Source organism: Mauremys reevesii, linkage group 6 (assembly GCF_016161935.1).
Source record: "Mauremys reevesii isolate NIE-2019 linkage group 6, ASM1616193v1, whole genome shotgun sequence".
Taxonomy (NCBI): domain Eukaryota; kingdom Metazoa; phylum Chordata; order Testudines; family Geoemydidae; genus Mauremys; species Mauremys reevesii.
The window spans coordinates 49,994,200-50,013,161 of NC_052628.1; the positions used below are offsets into that span (position 1 = coordinate 49,994,200).

General features: G+C 41.5%; 1 protein-coding gene and 1 long non-coding RNA gene across 9 annotated transcripts in view; one reads left to right on the forward strand and one right to left on the reverse strand.

The window, feature by feature from the left end:
* XRCC4 (X-ray repair cross complementing 4) overlaps positions 1 to 6,029 on the forward strand; it is a 269,282-nt gene extending 263,253 nt beyond the window's left edge. For 6 of the 8 annotated variants that reach the window (XM_039543776.1, XM_039543777.1, XM_039543775.1 and 3 more), the window contains one exon: positions 5,113 to 6,029. In XM_039543776.1, the coding sequence (XP_039399710.1) occupies positions 5,113 to 5,225 (113 nt within the window). In that variant the 3' untranslated portion in view covers positions 5,226 to 6,029. The remainder of the gene's footprint in view (positions 1 to 5,112) is intronic. The other 2 variants (XM_039543774.1, XM_039543778.1) reach the window with 2 other exon arrangements.
* On the reverse strand, positions 934 to 18,424 carry LOC120407766. The gene is made up of 3 exons (XR_005600241.1): positions 18,348 to 18,424; positions 13,549 to 13,774; positions 934 to 1,070 (listed from the first exon to the last, which is right to left on the reverse strand). It is a non-coding gene; the product is annotated as an uncharacterized LOC120407766 (long non-coding RNA).
* Between the last annotated feature and the right edge of the window lie 538 nt (positions 18,425 to 18,962).

The following is an 18,962-nucleotide window of genomic DNA, read 5'->3' on the forward strand; positions in this document are numbered from 1 at the left end:
AACACAAATTTTGCTCCTAACTTTTGTTCTGTTAGATGCAATATGGCTATATTTTTACTGTTTGAGATTTCAAACCTTTATTTAAACTTTAATATTAAAACGAATACTAATTTTCTGTTTGTGGGCTACTACTGCCACCTACTTTTTATGATGACTCCAAAGAAATAATATATTAAATCAAATTTTCCTCTAACATTATTAATTTATGATGCTATTAATAGGCCATTCTTTGTCAATCAATAAAAAATAAAATGGTGTGCAAAACTGTTAATGAATCATCACAAACAAAGAAAAGGCACCCCCAAACCTTTGAAATTGAAAATTTCAGCCCCACTCTGAGATGCAACCCCACATCTTTAAGACTGGGGAAGACATCTCCTCTCTTAGCAAAATATTACCTTCTGACATTAAGTAGTTATGAAAATAACCTAAGGAAAAGCTGAGGCCATCAGGATTCAAGGACACAAGTACATCTCCAAAATTGAGTACGTTTTCTAGGAAAACATTTTAAACTTACTGCAATATTTATTGCTTCAAATCCCATGTTAGAAGCCGGAACAAAACCATCAATAGAAGTGTCAACATACCCTGGTGGGTGGATAAACCAACATAGCTAAGTACCAGTACTTTGCATGTTCCCAGCATATGCAAATGATATGTTAAGATTAGCAGTTGTGCCAATTTGGCTGCCTTTGACCTGATTTTATTCCAGTGCAAGTAAAAATATTTAATTCCTTGCCACTGGAAAGCTCTTTTGAATAATGGCATTTGCAGCAGTCACACAAAAATGTTTTTCTATTTCAACCTCCTTCAGATCTTACAAAATGAAATTGGCTGAGTGCTCCATCAGGAATTGTGTTGCAGGGATCTCCTGTGTGGGGGTCTGTGTGAACAAAGGAATAGTTAAGTCACTTCAAATAAATGGCATTTATTGACTCCCATTGCATAGAAGAAAATGCTTTTATCACCAGGTTATACATTGCCATTGTACCACACTGCTATGCAGTGGTGTGCTAGTATGTCAAGTAGTGTAGTGCGTCTGTATCTTCTTTCTTGTGGCTCATCCTCAGCTGTGGAAAGAAATATCCAGTAATTCATCTACTTTCTTCCCAATTGTGGGTTCAAACCTCGGCAGAGCTCTGGTGACGTTAATAGAGCTCTGCTGATTTACACCTGCTGCAAATCTGGCCTCCTGTTTGAATGTAATGTCAGGAAATATGAAATTATCTCATTGAGTTAGCTGTTTTCCAGCTGCATTAATGGAGTTTAAGTTTCCCAAAAGGCAAGTCTTCAATAAGTGATCCAACACTCTCTTTGAAACTTGGGGAAATTAAGGCCCAGATCCTGCAATATGCACCACACAGGAGAACTCCTGTGCCTAGTGCAGGACCCAATGATTTCAGTGGGACTCTATGTAAACATAAGGGTCCCCAATTGCCTAAGGTTGTAAATATAGTCCCTAATCCCTGCATAAATCCAGGACTATACTGAAATTTGACTTAGTTGCTCTTTGCAATATTGTTGTAGTTGCAATGTTGGTCCCAGGATATTAGAAAGTCAAGCTGGGTGAGGTTATATCTTTCATTGGACCAACTTTTGTTCATGAGAGAGACAAGCCTTCGAGAAACACAGAGCTCTTCTTTGGGTATAGGAAATGTCCTCAGAGTGTCACAGCTAAATACAATATGGAACAGATTGTTTAGCATCAGTAGTTACATATATTTCAAGTGATCATTCAAGGTGAAGTGGCTAGATAACATCTACGCAGTCACAGGAAGAAAAAAAAGAGGGGAGGGAGGAGATAGTCAGTGGGTTATAAATTGTTGTAATAAGCCATAAATCCAGTGTCTCTAAGTCCTTTATTTTTTGTGTCTAGCAAAGTTATGAATTTAAGCTCCCAGGCTCGTCTTTTGAAGGTGTAGTACAGGTTTCCTTTGAGGATGAGGACTGACAGTTCAAATATAGAGTGATCATTTTGTTCACCCACAGGTGATATGGTGTTTTTGTCTTTTATTAATTTTCTATGTGAGTTCATTCGGGAGTGTAATGATTGTCTCATTTCACCCACATAGTTGTTATTAGGGCATTCACTGCATTGGATGAGTTGCCCTTTGTCAGAATCTCTCCCTGGCTTGATTTCAGAAGAAACCAGTCCATGTTATTGCTCAGATTTTTGAATTACACACCTTCAATTGTATTATTGGGCAGGCTATTATTTCCATTTTGGTCAGATTGAGGCAGGACCCGTCCTTATTTTGTGCCCTGCACAGCACAGAGCATACTGCAGGCACTTAAATAATCTCAGTGCATATATGAATCACATAGTTTTAAAGCCAAAATTCAGTTTTGCATATGAGTCTTACTTATAAGAAAAGTATTTCCTCTGTATGTCTAATGCTTTCAGTTTACAAATTTCACACACCTGGTATTATCATTTCAGCAGTTTAACTGTTGTTACAAAAACACAGAGGCATCAGTAGCACCATTAAATTAAAATTAATCAGTAGCCAGGTTCTTCATCTCATGACCTATTTTGTTTAATCTAATTTGTACCACTTTTTGTTGTTGTTGTTGTTGTTGAATGTAAAGATTTCTGCAAGGGATTTATAAGTCTGATTTTAAGTTTAATGTCTAAAACAATTAGTTTATATATGGAGCATACAATTATTGTTGAAGTTAACACTGAAGGCCTATTTTCAATCTTGTAGTTTTTAATTAATTTTTAAAGTAGATATGAGTAGTGGATAGCTAGGGATTCAGACTCAACATGTATGCAGTCCTGTACTGGACTTAGTGGTATAATAGTTTAAACCAACCCAGTGATGAAAGGACAGTGCATTTTCAACAGGCAAACTTGGATATCACAGCAGACATAAAGAAGAATAAAACACTAATTGGATGACTGCTAATGAACAACTGGTATCTGAATAAATCTGACTGCTTAATCCTACTGGCCAGAGATTATGGGCTATAGGCCTAATTCAGGTGCCCTTCCTCTACAATTAGTTCCACTGACTTCTGTTGAAACACAGCTCTGCCTGTCCTTCACCACATATGACCAGACTACCACCATCAGGATCAGGGGCGGCTCTAGAGAGTAGGCTGCCCCAAGCAGCGCGGAGCGCTGCGCCGCCCTTCCCCGGTCCCGCGGCGGGTCCCCTCTTCCCGCGGCTCCGGTTGAGCTCCTACCGGCATGCCTGCGGCAGGTCCACCGGAGCCCGGGACCAGCGGACCTGCCGCAGTCATGCCTGCGGGAGCTCAACCGGAGCCGCGGGAAGACGGGACCCGCCGCAGTCATGCCTGCGGCGGGTCCGCTCGTTCTGGGCTCCGGTGGACCTGCCGCAGGCATGCAGGCGGGAGCTCCACCGGAGCCAAATGCCGCCCCCCCGGGAAACGGCCGCCCCAAGCGCCTGCTTGGCGCGCTGGGGTCTAGAGCCGCCCCTGATCAGGATAACCTAATGCTTGGATGAGGTCAGCTCATGGATGAAGAATAGCTGGTTGAAGCTAAATCTGAGCAAGACAGATGTGATGCTGGTGGGTAAAGGAAAGTATTTTGAAAAATTTACAGCCATGGATTAGTCTCCTTTGGTTGAAGATTACACACCCACAATTTGTCGAGTCAGTCTGTAATTTAGGAGTGCTCTTGGATTTCTTGCTGACATTAAGCTCTCACATAGCAGCATTTAATGCTTTATGCCATCTTCAGTTGGCTAGAAGACTTCATCCCATCCTGGCAGATGATGATTTGGCCTCAGTTATATAGACTTTTGTCACCTCCTGTCTTGACTATAGCAATAAAATATACCTGGGCATGAAGCCACCAGCATTTAGGAAACTCCAAGTACAGAACTCTGCAGCTTGTCTCCTCAGCAACATTAGCTACCACAAGCACATCAAACCTGTCCTCTCTCTCTGTGCTGATTTCCCATGGAATATCGAGTTCAAGATTTTGGTCCTTATCTTCAAAGCACTCAATAACCTGGGCCCAGTTTATCTAAAGGTTTTCCTGAAATTCTGGGATGAAGACTGTGGTCAGTAATTCTGTTCCTTAGGCACAATGGAACTTTCTACCGTAAGGGTAAAACTCATCTGTGTGGGAGACAGAACTTTCCCAGGAAGCTTGTCTGAGGCTGAGAATAAACTCCCACAGCAACTAAGAACATTCACAAACCACACCACTTTCCATTGGAAATGCAAAGTGCAATTCTTCGAGCTTGTCTTCTCTAACATAAAGGCAGAGTAGTGTGTACATTTAAAAACAAACAAACAAAAACACCACTAAAACAAAACACTACATTGCACACACAATTGTCCCCCTGGGAGAGGTTGAGAGAGAATGAACCACAGATGTCAGGTACATCACTTAATGCACTAATCAGAGGTGCTGAGATACTATGATGATGAGGGCAGTATAAGAAGCTATGTAGGAGTATGAGAATCTGGTCCTAAATTTTCCACTAGCGCTCCATGTGCCTACCACCTGTGCATGAGCAAAATGTCCATGAACACACATGCACTCCCACATGGATCACAAGTGTAGCCACCCGTATACTAACATAAAACTTCAAACATGGAATGCACACGAGTAGAGGTCAGGGACTAAAAGTTATGCCTAAATGCCAAAATTTTGGACAACAGGCACAATTCAAACATTAGGAAATGAGAAGGGAGCAATTAACTCTGCATCGTTCTGTGTGATAGCAAGAATGGCTATCAATAGACCTATCATGAAACCGACACAAATACTGAACAGCTGCTTCTACATTTCTTTCCTTTCTTGACTCTTGTCAAATTCTTCATCTTGGCTCTGCAGGTGGAGTTGTAATTTTCAGTGTCCTTAGTGTCACGACAAATTAAACAGAAATGCAACTTGAGATTAAATAATTATAAGATTATATTTCATCAGCTTGTTTGCCAATGACATCGCAGCAAGTAACTAGTATGTCTTACAAAGGACACATTCAAACGATGTATTCATCCTATGCTGAGTCTTAACAAAAAGTCTTAGAATAGACTATTAAAGGATTAACTTCCCTTCGTGTGTTTGTATCTGATTTTTTAATTATGTAGCTAAATTTCTTTCAAATAAATTTCTTTTCTTTACATTTCCAGACTTGATCCTGCTCCGTCAAAGGCATCAGACAAGCACCCATCAGATGTGTCATCACTGGAAACTCAGAAAAACACTGCTGAGCCAGAGGACCTCTTTGATGACATCTAACTAGGCTTTTTTTCTGTTTTTGCTGAGAAACTATCAGAACAAAATTCCTGTTCAACACAAACTGTTAAACCATTAAGTTTAATTACACATTGAGTTGAAGCCATTATTCAGAGAGGGTTATTTGTAAATGAGGATGGCACATTATTCTAGCCTATCTGTATAATCACATCAGTTATCAAAATCTTCACTCCGGACATTCCAGCTCTTTGACCTGATCCTTAGATTGATTCGTGCGACTCCGATGAGGCCTTAAAATCACAGGTCCTATGCTACCATCTCCAGTGTAAGGAGTGTATCTGGGGAAAGAAGGCATGGCCAGGAGATCTCTACACCCCCAGCAATCCTTGGCTGCACTACATAACACTGGGGACCTGCTGGTGGCTTAAAGCCATCTTATACTTGGCCTCCCCACTTCACCATCACCCCCTTTCGCGAGCTGCATAAAGCACAGCCCAGGGACTGGATTGTTCTCTACATTACAGAGCTGTTTATTCTAAAATAATTAGTTTAGAAGTTGTACTTTGTGATGGAAAACACCTGTATAAGTTTAATTTATGGCTGTTCCTTAAAGCTTTCAAAGGCCACCTTTCTAGCATGAACATACACTTCAGTATGCACTCTGAGATGTATTTTTGGCTTTGGGAGTGAAATGGCTGTAAGTTGATAATGTCTATTTTTTCTAACCTATTGAATATTGTCAAAATAATTATTCTTCTGTACTGAGACACTGACATAGCCTTTTAAAATAGTCATTTATGTAACGCTTTACTGATTTTTCTCAAGGTAATTTTTAAAAACAATAAATGCATTTAGAAAAAGACACCTTTCCTGGATTTTTTGGTTTATTTGCTTGCTTTTATTTTTCAGGTTGGGAGCCGTAAATGTAAAGGGGTTAGTTGGCAAAGTTAAATGGCCTACATTTTCCTGTCTGAGAAAGCCATGTTGATTTGCGTTACAGATTTAAGACCTGATCCTGCATGCTTACATGGCAATGGGCTAACATAAGTGTGTAAAGTTAACTATGGGCTTCAGTTTTTGTAGGATCTGGGCCTTGCAAAGGAGGGCCTGCTCCAACTCCCATTTAAGTTAACAGAAACCAGATCATTTGTCCCATGAAGGTTCTGATATAGCAAAGTATTTAAGAATGCATAGTCTCATTGAAATCAATAGGACTACTCACATGATTAAAATTAAGAACTTATTCAGTGCTTTGCTGAACTGAAGCCTGTGCATTAATTCAAATTTCAGTGGGAACTGTTGGGTGCTCAGCATTTTTGAAAAACCGGCTACTCACACCCTGATCCTGCAAATACTTGTGCATGTGCTTAACTATAAGCACATGAGTAATTGCTCATGTGCTTAAAATTAATCACCTGTTTAAGTGTTTGCAACATCGGAGCCTAAATGAGGATTTAAGAGTCTAACTTAAGGCCCCCATTTTTTAAAAACTTTGCCACAACATTTGAAACTCACAATGGCCTTTAGAACAATGTTATAAATTACAAAGTAAAAACATAAATAGCTAAGGTATTTTGCTTGCTACAAAGGTTTTATGTCTGAGAAATGACAGGGCCACAAAAGGCTCATTCATACATCCATTCATAGACATTGCCTGATTTAAAATCTTTCACTGCTGATCTGACAATGCTTTCAGCAAATGTTTGTATATAGACTCAACTTTAACATTAAAATGTTCCATGACTTAACCTGAAATATAAAGGCTTGAATTCATTGTGCCTGAAGAAAAAAAAAATTAGCTAGCCTAAGCTGAATATCCTTCAAAATTCCACTCTCAAGAAGCTGTTAGTTTCTACCAATAAAATGTTATATAAATAGCACGTGTTGCAGTCAATTGACAAATGTAATAAATCCCTAGAGAATGTTTACTTTTTTGAAGGTGTGAAGAATCAAGCTGAGAGTTGGGCAGAAAAACATGTGATGTTGAACATGGCTTGTGCTATATGAACACTGATCATTTTTCAGTATGGCAGCTGCATCTCTATGCTGATTTCTGGAACTCTAGGTCTATTTACCTATGCTGCTCTGCCCCCAGTCATAGAATCATAGAAGATTAGGATTAGAAGAGACCTCAGGAGGTCATCTAGTCCAACCTTCTGCTCAAAGCAGGACCATCACCAAATAATCAAGCCAGGCCTTAAAAACCTCTAAGGAAGGAGATTCCACCACCTCTCTAGGTAACCCATTCCAGTGCGTCACCACCCTCCTAGTGAAATAGTGTTTCCTAATATCCAACTTAGGCCTCCCCCACTGCAACTTGAGACCCTTTGTCCTTGTTCTGTCATCTGCCACCACTGACAGCAGCCTAGCACCATCCTCTTTGGAATCCTCCTTCAGATAGTTGAAGACTGCTGTCAAATCCCCCCTTCACTCTTCTCTTCTGCGGACTAAATATCCCAGTTCCCTCAGCCTCTCCTCATAAAAAGTCATGTGCCCCAACCCCCTAATCATTTTTGTTGCCCTCCGCTGGACTCTCTCCAATGTGTCCACATCCTAATGGGGGGCCCAAAACTGGATGCAGTACTCCAGATGTGGCCTCACCAGTACAGAATAGAGAGGAATAATCACTTCCCCATATCTTCTGGCAATGCTCCTACTAATGCAGCCCAAAATGCCATTAGCCTTCTTGGCAACAAGGGCACGCTGTTGACTCGTATCCAACTTCTCATCCACTATAATCCCAAGGTCCTTTTCTGCAGAACTACCACTTAGCCAGTCAGTTCCCAGCGAGTAGCAGTGCATGGAATTCTTCCGTCCTAAGTGCAGGACTCTGCACTTCTCCTTGTTGAACCTCATCAGATTTCTTTTGGCCCAATCCTTCAATTTGTCTAGGTCACTCTGGACCCTACCCCTACACCTACCCTCCAGTGTATCTACCGCTCACCCCAGCTTAGTGTCATCCACGAACTTGCTGAGGGTACAATCCATCCCATCATCCAGATCATTAATAAAGATGTTGAACAAACCCGGTCCCATGACCGACCTCTCGGGGCACGGGGCTTGATACCGGCTGCCAACTAGACATCGAGCCATTTATCACTACCCATTGAGCCCGACAATCTAGCCAGCTTTCTATCCACCTTATATTCCATTCATCCGATCCATACTTCTTTAACTTGCTGGAAAGAATAGTGTGGGAGACCATATCAAAAAGCTTTGCTATAATCAAGGTATATCACGTCCATCACTTTCCCCATATCCACAGAGCCAGTTATCTCATCATAGAAACCAATCAGGTTGGTCAAGCATGACTTGCCCATGGTGAATCCATGTTGACTGTTCCTGATCACCTTCCTCTCCTCCAATTGCTCCAAAATGGATTCTTTGAGGACCTGCTCAATGATTTTTCCGGGGACTGAGGTGAGGCTGACCTGTCTGTAGTTCCCGGATACTCCTCCTTCCCTTTTTTAAAGATGGGCACTATATTTTTCTTTTTCCAATTGTCTGGGGCCTCCCCCGATCACCATGAGTTTTCAAATTTAATGGCCAATGGCACTGCAATCACATCAGCCAACTCTCTCAGCACCCTTGGATGCATCAGATCTGGCCCCATGGACTTGTGCATGTCCAGCTTTTCTAAATAATCCTTAACCTGTTCCTTCACCACTGAGGGCTGCTCATCTCCTCCCCATACTGTGCTGCCCAGTGCAGCGTTCTTGGAGATGACCTTGTCTGTGAAGACCAAGGCAAAAAAAGCATTGAGTACTTCAGCTTTCTCCACATCATTTGTCACTAAGACTCCCCCATTCAGTAAGGGTCCTACACTTTCCCTGACTACCTTCTTGTTGCTAACATACCTGTAGAAACCCTTCTTGTTATCCTTCACATCCCTTGCTAGCTTCAACTCCAATTGTACTTTGGCCTTCCTGATTACATCCCTGCATACTCAAGCAATATTTTTATACTCCTCCCTAGTCATCTGTCCAAGTTCCCACTACTTGTAAGCTTCCTTTTTGTGTTTAAGCTCACCGAAGTTTTCTCTGTTAAGCCAACCTGGTCGCCTGCCATATTTGTTATTCTTTCTGCACATCGGGCTGGTTTGTTCCTTTGCCCGGAGTAAGGCTTCTTTGAAATACAGCCAGCTCTCCTGGACTCCTTTCCCCCTCATATTGGCCTCCCAGGGGATCCTGCCCATCAGTTCCCTGAGGCAGTCAAAGTCTGCTTTTCTGAAGTCCAGGGTCTGTATTCTGCTGCTCTCCTTTCTTCCTTTTGTCAGGAGCCTGAACTCAACCATCTCATGGTCACTGCTGTCCAGGTTGCCACCCACTTCTACTTCCCCTACCAATTCTTCTCTGTTTGTGAGCAGCAGATCAAGAGGAACACAGCCCCTCGTTGGTTCCTTGAGCCCTTGCACCAGGAAGTTGTCCCCAACACTCTCCAAAAACTTCCTGGATTGTCTGTGCACTGCTGTATTGCTCTTGCAGCAGATGTGAGGGTGATTGAAGTCCCCCATTAGAACCAGGGACTGTGATCTGGAAACTTGTGTTAGTTGTCTGAAGAAAGCCTTGTCTACCTCATCCCCCGGTCTGGTGGTCTATAGCAGACGCCACTATGACATTGCCCATTTTTCTCTCACCTCTAAACTTAACCCAGAGACTCTCAACAGCCTTTTCTCCAGTTTCATACTGGAGCTCTGAGCAATCATACTGCTCTCTTACATACAGTGCAACTCTTCCACCTTTTCTCCCCCACCTGTCCTTCCTGAACAGTTTATACTCATCCATGACAGTGCTCCAGTCATGTGAGTTTCCGCACCCAGTCCACTCTTTATGTATCCATCTCCACAGGGGGCCCATGTGAAGATGCATGAAAGAAGCTCTCTCCTTTGTGGGGATAAGAGATGTGAGGAACGTAGTGACTCTTGGCCAGCTTTCACTGGTAAGGTTTCTCTGGAACTTAAAGTTGGAAATTCTATCAAATGTAATGCCAGAATTTAAAGCTGCCCTCCACTGGCAGAACCTCTGGATGAGGTCAGTGGAGATACTGCCACCTGGGGACAAATCAATCTCTCTTTTGTGAAATTCCTCTATGGATGAAAAAGGCTAATGAAATCCTTGGATGTATCAGGTAAGGCATTTCCAGGAGAGACCAGGCAAGTGTTAGTACTGTTACAGAAAGAACTGGTGAGCCCTCATAGTAATACTGTGTACAGTTCTGGTCTCCCATGTTTAAGAAAGATGAATTCAAACTGGATCAGGTGCAGAGAAAGGTTTTCCTCAGATCATCCTAGTAGCCCATCTTACAGAAAGAGACTGAAAGACTTCATTTGTTTAGCCTAACCAAAAGACAGTTGATGGGAGATGTGATTGCTCTCTATAAATACCAGGGAGAGGAGTTATTTAAGTTAAGCACCAATGTTGACTCAAGAACAAATGGGTATAAACTGACCATCAACAAATTTAGGCTTGAAATTGCACAAAGGTTTCTAACCATCCAAGGAGTGAAGTTCTGGAACAGCCTCCAAGGGGATCAGTAGGTGCAAAAAACCTAACTGGCTTAAAGACTGAACTGAGTAAGTTTATGGAGGGGATGGTTGTGACATTTCCCAGGGTACAATCTGGACCGATGGACAGCTGTGCCCCTTCAGTTCTCGAACCTCGGGTTCTTTTACTCTTTTGCACAAGAATCACCTCCAGCTGATATTCAGGAGACAGAAATTTGATATGGCCAGGAACCTTAAGCTGCTTCTTTGTCAAAATGTAGATCTTTTGCCCACTACTTCTCTTCTGCTGACGAGTGGTCACTTAATCAGGTGGTGGGCCATTTGATTCTGTTGACACCTCGCTGAGGCATTGGCTAACCTTTTGTCTCTGGGCAGATTGTTTGTGACTGCCCTCCAGAATATGTTGGAACATATCCTGGGTAATATCATACAGTGGAATCTTATAACTTTTGCAATGTTGCCACACATGTTTTACAGGACAGTAATGATCAGCAAATCATGAGTTTTTGAATGATAGCTTCACAGTAGACTTTGTACAAAATGTAATATAGTTTTGTAAGAGGGGTAATAATAGGGTACAGACTGTCACAATGGTATGCTGAGACTACCTACAATGGCATTTAGCTGATCTGTGACTGCCAGTAGCAAAAATCCCCCATGGCTGGTTATGGGACACTAGATGGGGAGGGCTCTGAGTTACTACAGAAACTTCTTTCCCGGGTTTCTGGCTGTTTCGGTCTTGCCAAAATGCTCAGGGTCTAACTGATCACCATATTTGGGGTCAGGAAGGAATTTTCCCGTGGGTCAGATTGGCAGAGACCCTGGGGAGCAAGGGGGGGTGTCACCTTCCTCTGCAGCATAGGGCATGGGCCACTTGCAGGTTTAAACTAGAGTAAAAGGTGGAATCTCTGTAGCTTTAAGCCTTTAAATCATAATTTGAGGACTTCAATAACTCAGCCAGAGGTTAGGGTCTATTACAAGAGTGGGTGGGTGAGATTCTGTGGCCTGCAATGTGCAGGAGGTCAAACTAGATGATCATGATTATCCCTTTTGGCCTTAAAGGCTGTGAGGTCCAATTTATCCTCAGAACTCTTCCACCAGATTTATAGCTACAGGAGTAAATCTGGCCGAATACGTCCAGTGTCTTATACTCCAAGCTGAGCAAATGCTGTTCCAATCTAATTAGTGATGGTTGGGAGAAGGGATCTCTGTAATAGCTGTCGATAAGATATGGAAGAAATCTAAGTCTTCTTGTGGTACTCTAAAATGCTACACTCCATGACAGGATGAAATTCTGCAAACAGATCTTTACAACATCCCTTGATTCCTATACTGGCCTTTCCCACTGTGCATGGAATCTCATTGTCATCACTGCTTCAGTTTATATCCAGTTTCTCTGCACAATGATAAGATCCTAGCAACCAATAGAGAGAGAGAGATGTATAAATTTTGAAATGAAAGTTTAAATTCTGCAGCAGGATTTGGGATTACACAAAAACACAGGACCAAGAAAATCTAATTTAAAAAAATAGAAAATTTTTCAAGAAGGCAACCAAAGTGAAGAAACTCAGATTAAAACTCAAACATCATCCTTCATTCCCCAATTAAGTGTTTTCTTTGGTTGAAACAGTACTTTATAAGTGTACATTAAGGAAGAGTAAAATGTGTAACTCTTTCACAGTGGGAAAAACATGCTGTCTTTCATTAAATATTTGGACTTCTGCAGTGTTTTATGCTTTAAAAATAACTACTTACTCAGATTATATGTTTTTATGCATAACAATTCATCATTTGAAGTCTGGGTTTGTTCAACAAATCTTTAAGGTCTGAAAGATTTACAGCATTTTTTAAAGAGAGATAGAGAGAGAGAGAAGTGTAATAAACTAAATAGTTACTGTTTTCTTGAGTGATTGCTGCATAAAACATGCCTTTGAGAAAGAAAGGTTACCTTGATTCTCAGATAATATTTTGGCCTTTCCCATTATTGTTCTCAAAAGCCATCACTCTTTCTAATATATACAAACCAATGTATACACTAGATGCTCAACATATTATTTCTTCTTGCTTCGTACCTTGTAACATATAAACTACTGAGTATATACATGACTCTCTTGAAATGCTAAATGCAATCCAGTTGACTGAGACAGTTTTGCATTACTGCCTTTCTAGAAGACTATTAGTCAGTGGGGGCGGGGGAGTCCTGTGATCTAAAATTCAAAAGCCTTGACACAGGGTAATTCTGATATTGCTGCAAAATTTTAGCAAAACAGCCTTTTGAAAGGCTTGCCAGCCATACTGTAGGGGAAAAAATGAGGAACAAAATGAAATGAAAATGGTAGGAAAACAAAAGTGGATAAAAATACATGCACACACTCAGGGGCCCCAACAATTGTGAATGTTTTTCTGAGCAAAACTGAGTTTAAAAAAGGAGAGCCAGGAAATGACTTGCCCTCATAAAACAAACCCTACATAAACGAGGACCATCTTTTCAGTTGGAATCCTTCCTCCACTTCCAGTCACCTTTCACATCCCTCCCATTCAGCCTTTTTGTTCTCAACGCCGTTGTTCTGCACCACACCCCAATAATTATATTTCTGCTTTTGTGCTCTTGTCCTCCCTTCCCACTGCCTATGCTTCCACAAAACCTTTCTCCTAAATATCCCTTTGGCATCTTTCCAACCGTCATCAAACCTTTTTCCACGCAATGCTTGCCAATATCTGGACCTCACTCCCTCTTCCTTATTTCCCAAATACCACTCTCCCACTCAAAGCCAACACCCGAACACTCATTTCTTTGAGGGGAACCCCCCCTCCCCCCCAAAAAAACTGGAAATAATGCAGAAATCCTAAAAGACTGCCTACTTACCATGAGTTCTAGGCATAGCAGCAGATGGGGCTTGTCTTCCCAAGGTATACAATGTTGCCTGTAGAAAGCAAAGGCATGCATATTCCAAGAGCGTGTTGTGTTGTAACCATAAATTGCAGTTTATCCGCTTTCCCAGATTTTATCATGACTCCCATGTACTGAGCAAGTCATACTGCCTCCACAGCATGGACATGGTAATATTTTGGGTGAGTAGTTTACTAACGCACTGAAAAAAAAAGATGAACAACAGCATGTTATTTCCTTTCTGTGACAGGAAAGGATAGATAGATTTCCATTTTTTACTGTTATTCCTGTTCTATTTTTGCTGTGGAATTGCATTTGATATTATAAATATTTTCTGTGTTGCTTTCAACAAAAATATACATTAGAAGAAACTTATATTTAAGATGATTCCATTAACTTGATCACAGAATAAAATTCATACACATCTTCCAAAAGGCTTTAAAATAATTGGGAGTTTCGCATGTGTAAATCAATTTGTCTCCAACTACTGGTGGTTTTTTATCACACTTCCTGCTTGTTTAATCTAATAGAGCCATGGCTCAATGCTCCAATGCCCTTCCTCATGAGAGTAGTCCTACTGACTACAATGGAACTACTTGAATGAGTAAGGTTTACTTACATTCCAGTGCTGCAAAGATCTATTTATGTGCTTAGCTTTGTGCACTATGAGTAGTCCCAAATGAATGGGATTATTCACAGAGTGTAACGTTAAATGCATGAGTAAATCTCTGTAGGATCAAGCCTTCTACAGATGAGGGTTACAGCCCCAGGGCCCTGGCCAAAGAGTCCTCTCTTTGGGGCAGTTAGGGAATAAATTGAGAAATAAATGGATTATTTTAGCATTTAATATTAAAATTCCCACTGTCTCTAAAGTTTTATCATGCAGGCACCTGTGTCATCATCTAGTAGTATTACAAAGGGCCAAAATCTACTTTCATGCATGCATGCAAATCTCCTGTTTACTTCACTGGGAATTGTATATGAGTATCCAACAGAAGAATTTGCTCCACAGATTGCAGGTCAGCTCCAGCAGTGTTTGCTGGGCCTGAATATTTTTACTTAGTTTTATTTATATATACTGGACATTTCTACAGTGCTCCTTACCATAGTATTAAGCCTGAAAAGTAAGCACTATGGAAAGTGCCGCTGGGTAAATAGTGAAGTTAGGCCATCGTTTTTATTCTAGTTAATTAAAGAACAGCTGAAAATCCTGTTTTCCATTTTCAGCACATGGTTCCGATTACATCTGCTGAAAAACGAACCCTGGATTTGATCAAAGCATTCACCCTCTTTTTCTCCTGTAGCCCTTAGTTTCCATTTTGCCTTCTGAGCCAGTACAATGTCCTCTTTCATTTAACAAGGTGATTGAAGTGTAGCTTTAAAGATCAATTTTAGTTTCACCAAGAGTAGGAGGTACAAGCTGAAAAGGGGCAGATATGCGCACACAGTTGTGTTTGTCTCAGTTGATGCAGCATTTCAGGACCATGGAAGAAGATGGGGGATTACTCACCATTGAAGACAGTTTTCCAAAGACATTTGTGCTTTCAGGCTTTGTACTCACTGAGATATGAACATCAATTTGCTCAATATGTGAAAGATATATGAGGGCATTTATATTTGTTACTGTATTAGGCAGATAGTCAGTATGGACAACCTATTCCAGAAAGTAACTGAAATCTCTGTCCAAATAAATTAATTTCAGTACTACTCCCATTGCTTGTAACAGAGAGAAACCACAGCTTTTACTAAGATTTTCTCTGAATTTTTGGATATTGTTAGTGTTTTAAAGGAGCAAGGGAAAACTGTTGTCATATGCATCATAGAAATTGGAGATGGAAAAGACCTGCACTATTAGGTCATCTTGTGCATCTTCTTGCCAATGCTGTGCAGAGAATTGGCTTGAATAGAACATGAGACAAAGGGCCAGATTGTACTGGTAAGGCATGGAACTGTGGGGGAGGCCATGTGCCACAAGGAGAATAATGCCTCCGGGAGCTCCTGGGGAGTGCAGCTGCTATGCCACATCTGAGGCGAATGCAGTGTGCACTCCCTTCCATGGCTGGCCAGCTCTGATCTGCCTCCTCCAGGCCTCTTTGGAGAGGCTAGAGGCCTGAGGTTGTTGACCTATGTAGTCGTTGCACTTGGGAGAGCACAAAGGCTGCAATTTGGTCAGTCACTGAACAGAGGGGTGCAAACGAGGAAAAGGCTCCGTCTGAACAATCCTGATATAATCACACAAGTTCCGCCACCATCTAGCCCAAGAAGCTAACGAGATTCTGTCCTCCATTCAAGAATACTCATCCCATATTGTACTCAGGGAAAATATCAGCTTCCCATTGATAAATAAAGTGAATTTCCTGCTCTCTTTTCTGCAGGTCTTCATGAATAGTACAGATACCCAACACAGTCACCCCTAAGCTAAGGCTGCCCTGGACACCTTTAACATGTTTTGTTAACAAAGATATGAGGACTTTTGCTCATAACTCCACAGGCAACAAGTAAAGAGAAAACAAACAGCTTGTGATAAGTAAATGGGACGTATGTACCTAATTCTATGCATCAAATAGAAAAACATTGGTTTCATTGTACAGGCAAAGCCACTAAAGTGGGATGCAGTTAATCAGGACAGACACTTTAATGGGACAGCATTGGGAGAATGGATTCCATTTCTCTGGATTAACATGTATTTGTGATTTGTTGTTTTAATAGAATGCTTGTTAACAACAAAGGCCTGTATGCGGGATGGCTGATAGACTGTTTTCCTGCATCAAACATGGACAAAGAGGTGCTAATTGTGTTTATTATGCAATATAAATGTAATGAACAGTGCATGTTCTTAAATAACATCAACTGCAACAGGCAAGACATATAATGAACTTTCTCTGGCCATGATGAAGGATCTTGCGGCACTGCAGAAACCTACTGCTGTTTCTCTTCAGACCCTGATTAATTCTGTCTCTCTAAGAGCCAGACTGGTCAATCCAAACATAAACCAGGAAGATTTTATCAAAATGGCTAATGAACATGAATCAGACACAGATGTCCAGGTGCATAGACAGTGAATCAGCAGAAAGCTTCAGGTCTGAGTTCAATACATCCTCACAATGGCCCAGAGGAGTCCTAGGCCAAGATTTTCCAAAGTGACTAGTGGTTTTGAGCATCTCCATTTTAGACTGCCATTCTGAGACACACTAAAAGGGCCTGATTTTCAGAGAGTGGGTGCAACACAGCATTTCTTTCTCCCTAACCATGGAGAGGAGAGGTCACTTTTCTCCCTTTCTTCTATTGTTACTGGAAGGTGTTTTGGCAGTCATGGGAGTTCACTGATCGGAGTTCTGCTAACTCAACCTTTTCAAGGTGTCAGTCATGGCATTCTGCTGCACACCCTCTGATCTGCTTTGTTCCTGAATGTCCCCCGCATGAGGTGTACCAGACACACCATAGTAGCATCTGGGGGTTCAGCAGCACACAGCCCTGTGAAATCTAATGTGGCTCAGTCCTGCTCACCTCTCTGATGCATATAATCGTCATTGTAATCAACTAAACTACATGCAGGAGTAAGGCTAAGAGGCCCGGTAGCGAGATTTCCTTCTGTGAGAGAAGTGTTCTGAACAGAGAACATTCTGTACCTGTATTAGTTGCTGTAAGTTTATATTGGAAAATCAAAACCTTACAATATATTAGATACAGTCTGCGGGGAACTGTTACCAGACATGCTGAAGTAAAGCTCATTCCACACTCTTTTCTACAGTTTATGCGGAAGCCAACCACAAGTGTTAAATTAGATGTTACTATAGCAAGTGTACTCATGTGACTAATTCTCAAACCTGTGTATCTAAAGGTAGGAGCCTAAATCAGCACTCGGGAGCCTAATACAAGTATTTAGGGGCCTAATTTTAGGTACTCATGTTTCAAAATTGAAGTCAAAATTGGCATATCTACAGCATCTTTCATATGGGGATTTCAAAACCCCTTATAAATATTTGTTAAATTAATCTTCACAACACCCCTGAGAGGTAAGTGTTGCACAGGGTAACCCGAGGCAATTAAGTGTCTTGTCCGAGATCAGCCACAGAATAGTGAAGAGAGCCCAGGACTCTGGACAACCAGTCCCTGGCTCTAATTACCAGGTCATTTTCCACCTCATTTACACACCAGGAAGCTAAGATGCAGTGACCTAACATTAGAGACAGGGGACATGGCCTATAGGACAATGTTAACATCCTTTTCCTGATTACACACTAGAGAGGCACAGAATCATATATGCTGTTGTTTGCAATATGCACCATAGGCTCAGAGGGGAGAAAAACACCCTAATATGCAATCTGTGTTACGGCACCTATAACTCAATGAACGTACCCAAACTCTTTGTTTGTTTGACTTCGTTTCTGCCACTGAGTGTTGGTAGACAAGGAACACCCAAAAACCCAGCCCTCTGCTATAGCATAGGCTGCCCATAAAGTCTTCTAATCAAACAGTTCAGCAGCTAAGTGTGAGGTGGGGAAAATGTCTGCATACTCCTGGCTTCTTGAGTCTGTGTATTTCAGTTTTATGACACAGCATTTCCCACAACGCAGCCAGCAAAGAAACAGATGGGAAATGAAATCAGCTGTCTCCAAGTTGTACAAATAAATATCTAGAAAGATAACACTGGATTCTCAGAACAATTGAGATATTTAACCTAAACAGATATGAAAAACTAATCTGGGCTGCTGTAGGGCAATCAGCCTTGTGCTGCAAGAGTGTGAAGGAAGCAAAATATTGTATCCTCTTACCTCCCTTTCTGCTTTTTCAGTAGGCTCTCTCTCTCCTCCTTAGCTGGGCTCTGGGAAAATATGGCAATTCTCCTACTAACAAATCACATGAACATTTTGTTTAGTCTCACTGGGCCTGGGGCAGCAATCAGGCGCGAAGAGAGCAGCCCAACACGATTACGATTTATGGTAACTCCACAGTAATAAGCTGCAGTAAGCCCACTATATGCTGTTGTTTTTTTAAAGGGTGACTTTGCTTCTAATTTAATGCACAGAGTAGCAGGCTGTAGCATATTTTCAAGTTTTGCTTTAATAACTGCAGCACATGGAACTGATATAGGGACTCCCATGATGATTTGCTTTCAGAGAGCCGCTCCCATGCTAAAACACCAAATCCCCCCTGACCATACCTGAACTCTGAGAAGTAGGGATCAGAATCCAACACAGACCAAGAGTCTTATTTGTCATTTATCCAGATAGGATAAAAACCCACATAAATCCTCATGCTTCCGTGTATATGCTAACTACTACTAACTGGTTATTCCATAATTATCTATTATGGGCTTTCACGGGTGAGCTGGTGAAAAGGGAGCCCTAGGTTCACGGTTGCTTGTGACTAGTTCATCTCCCAGCCCA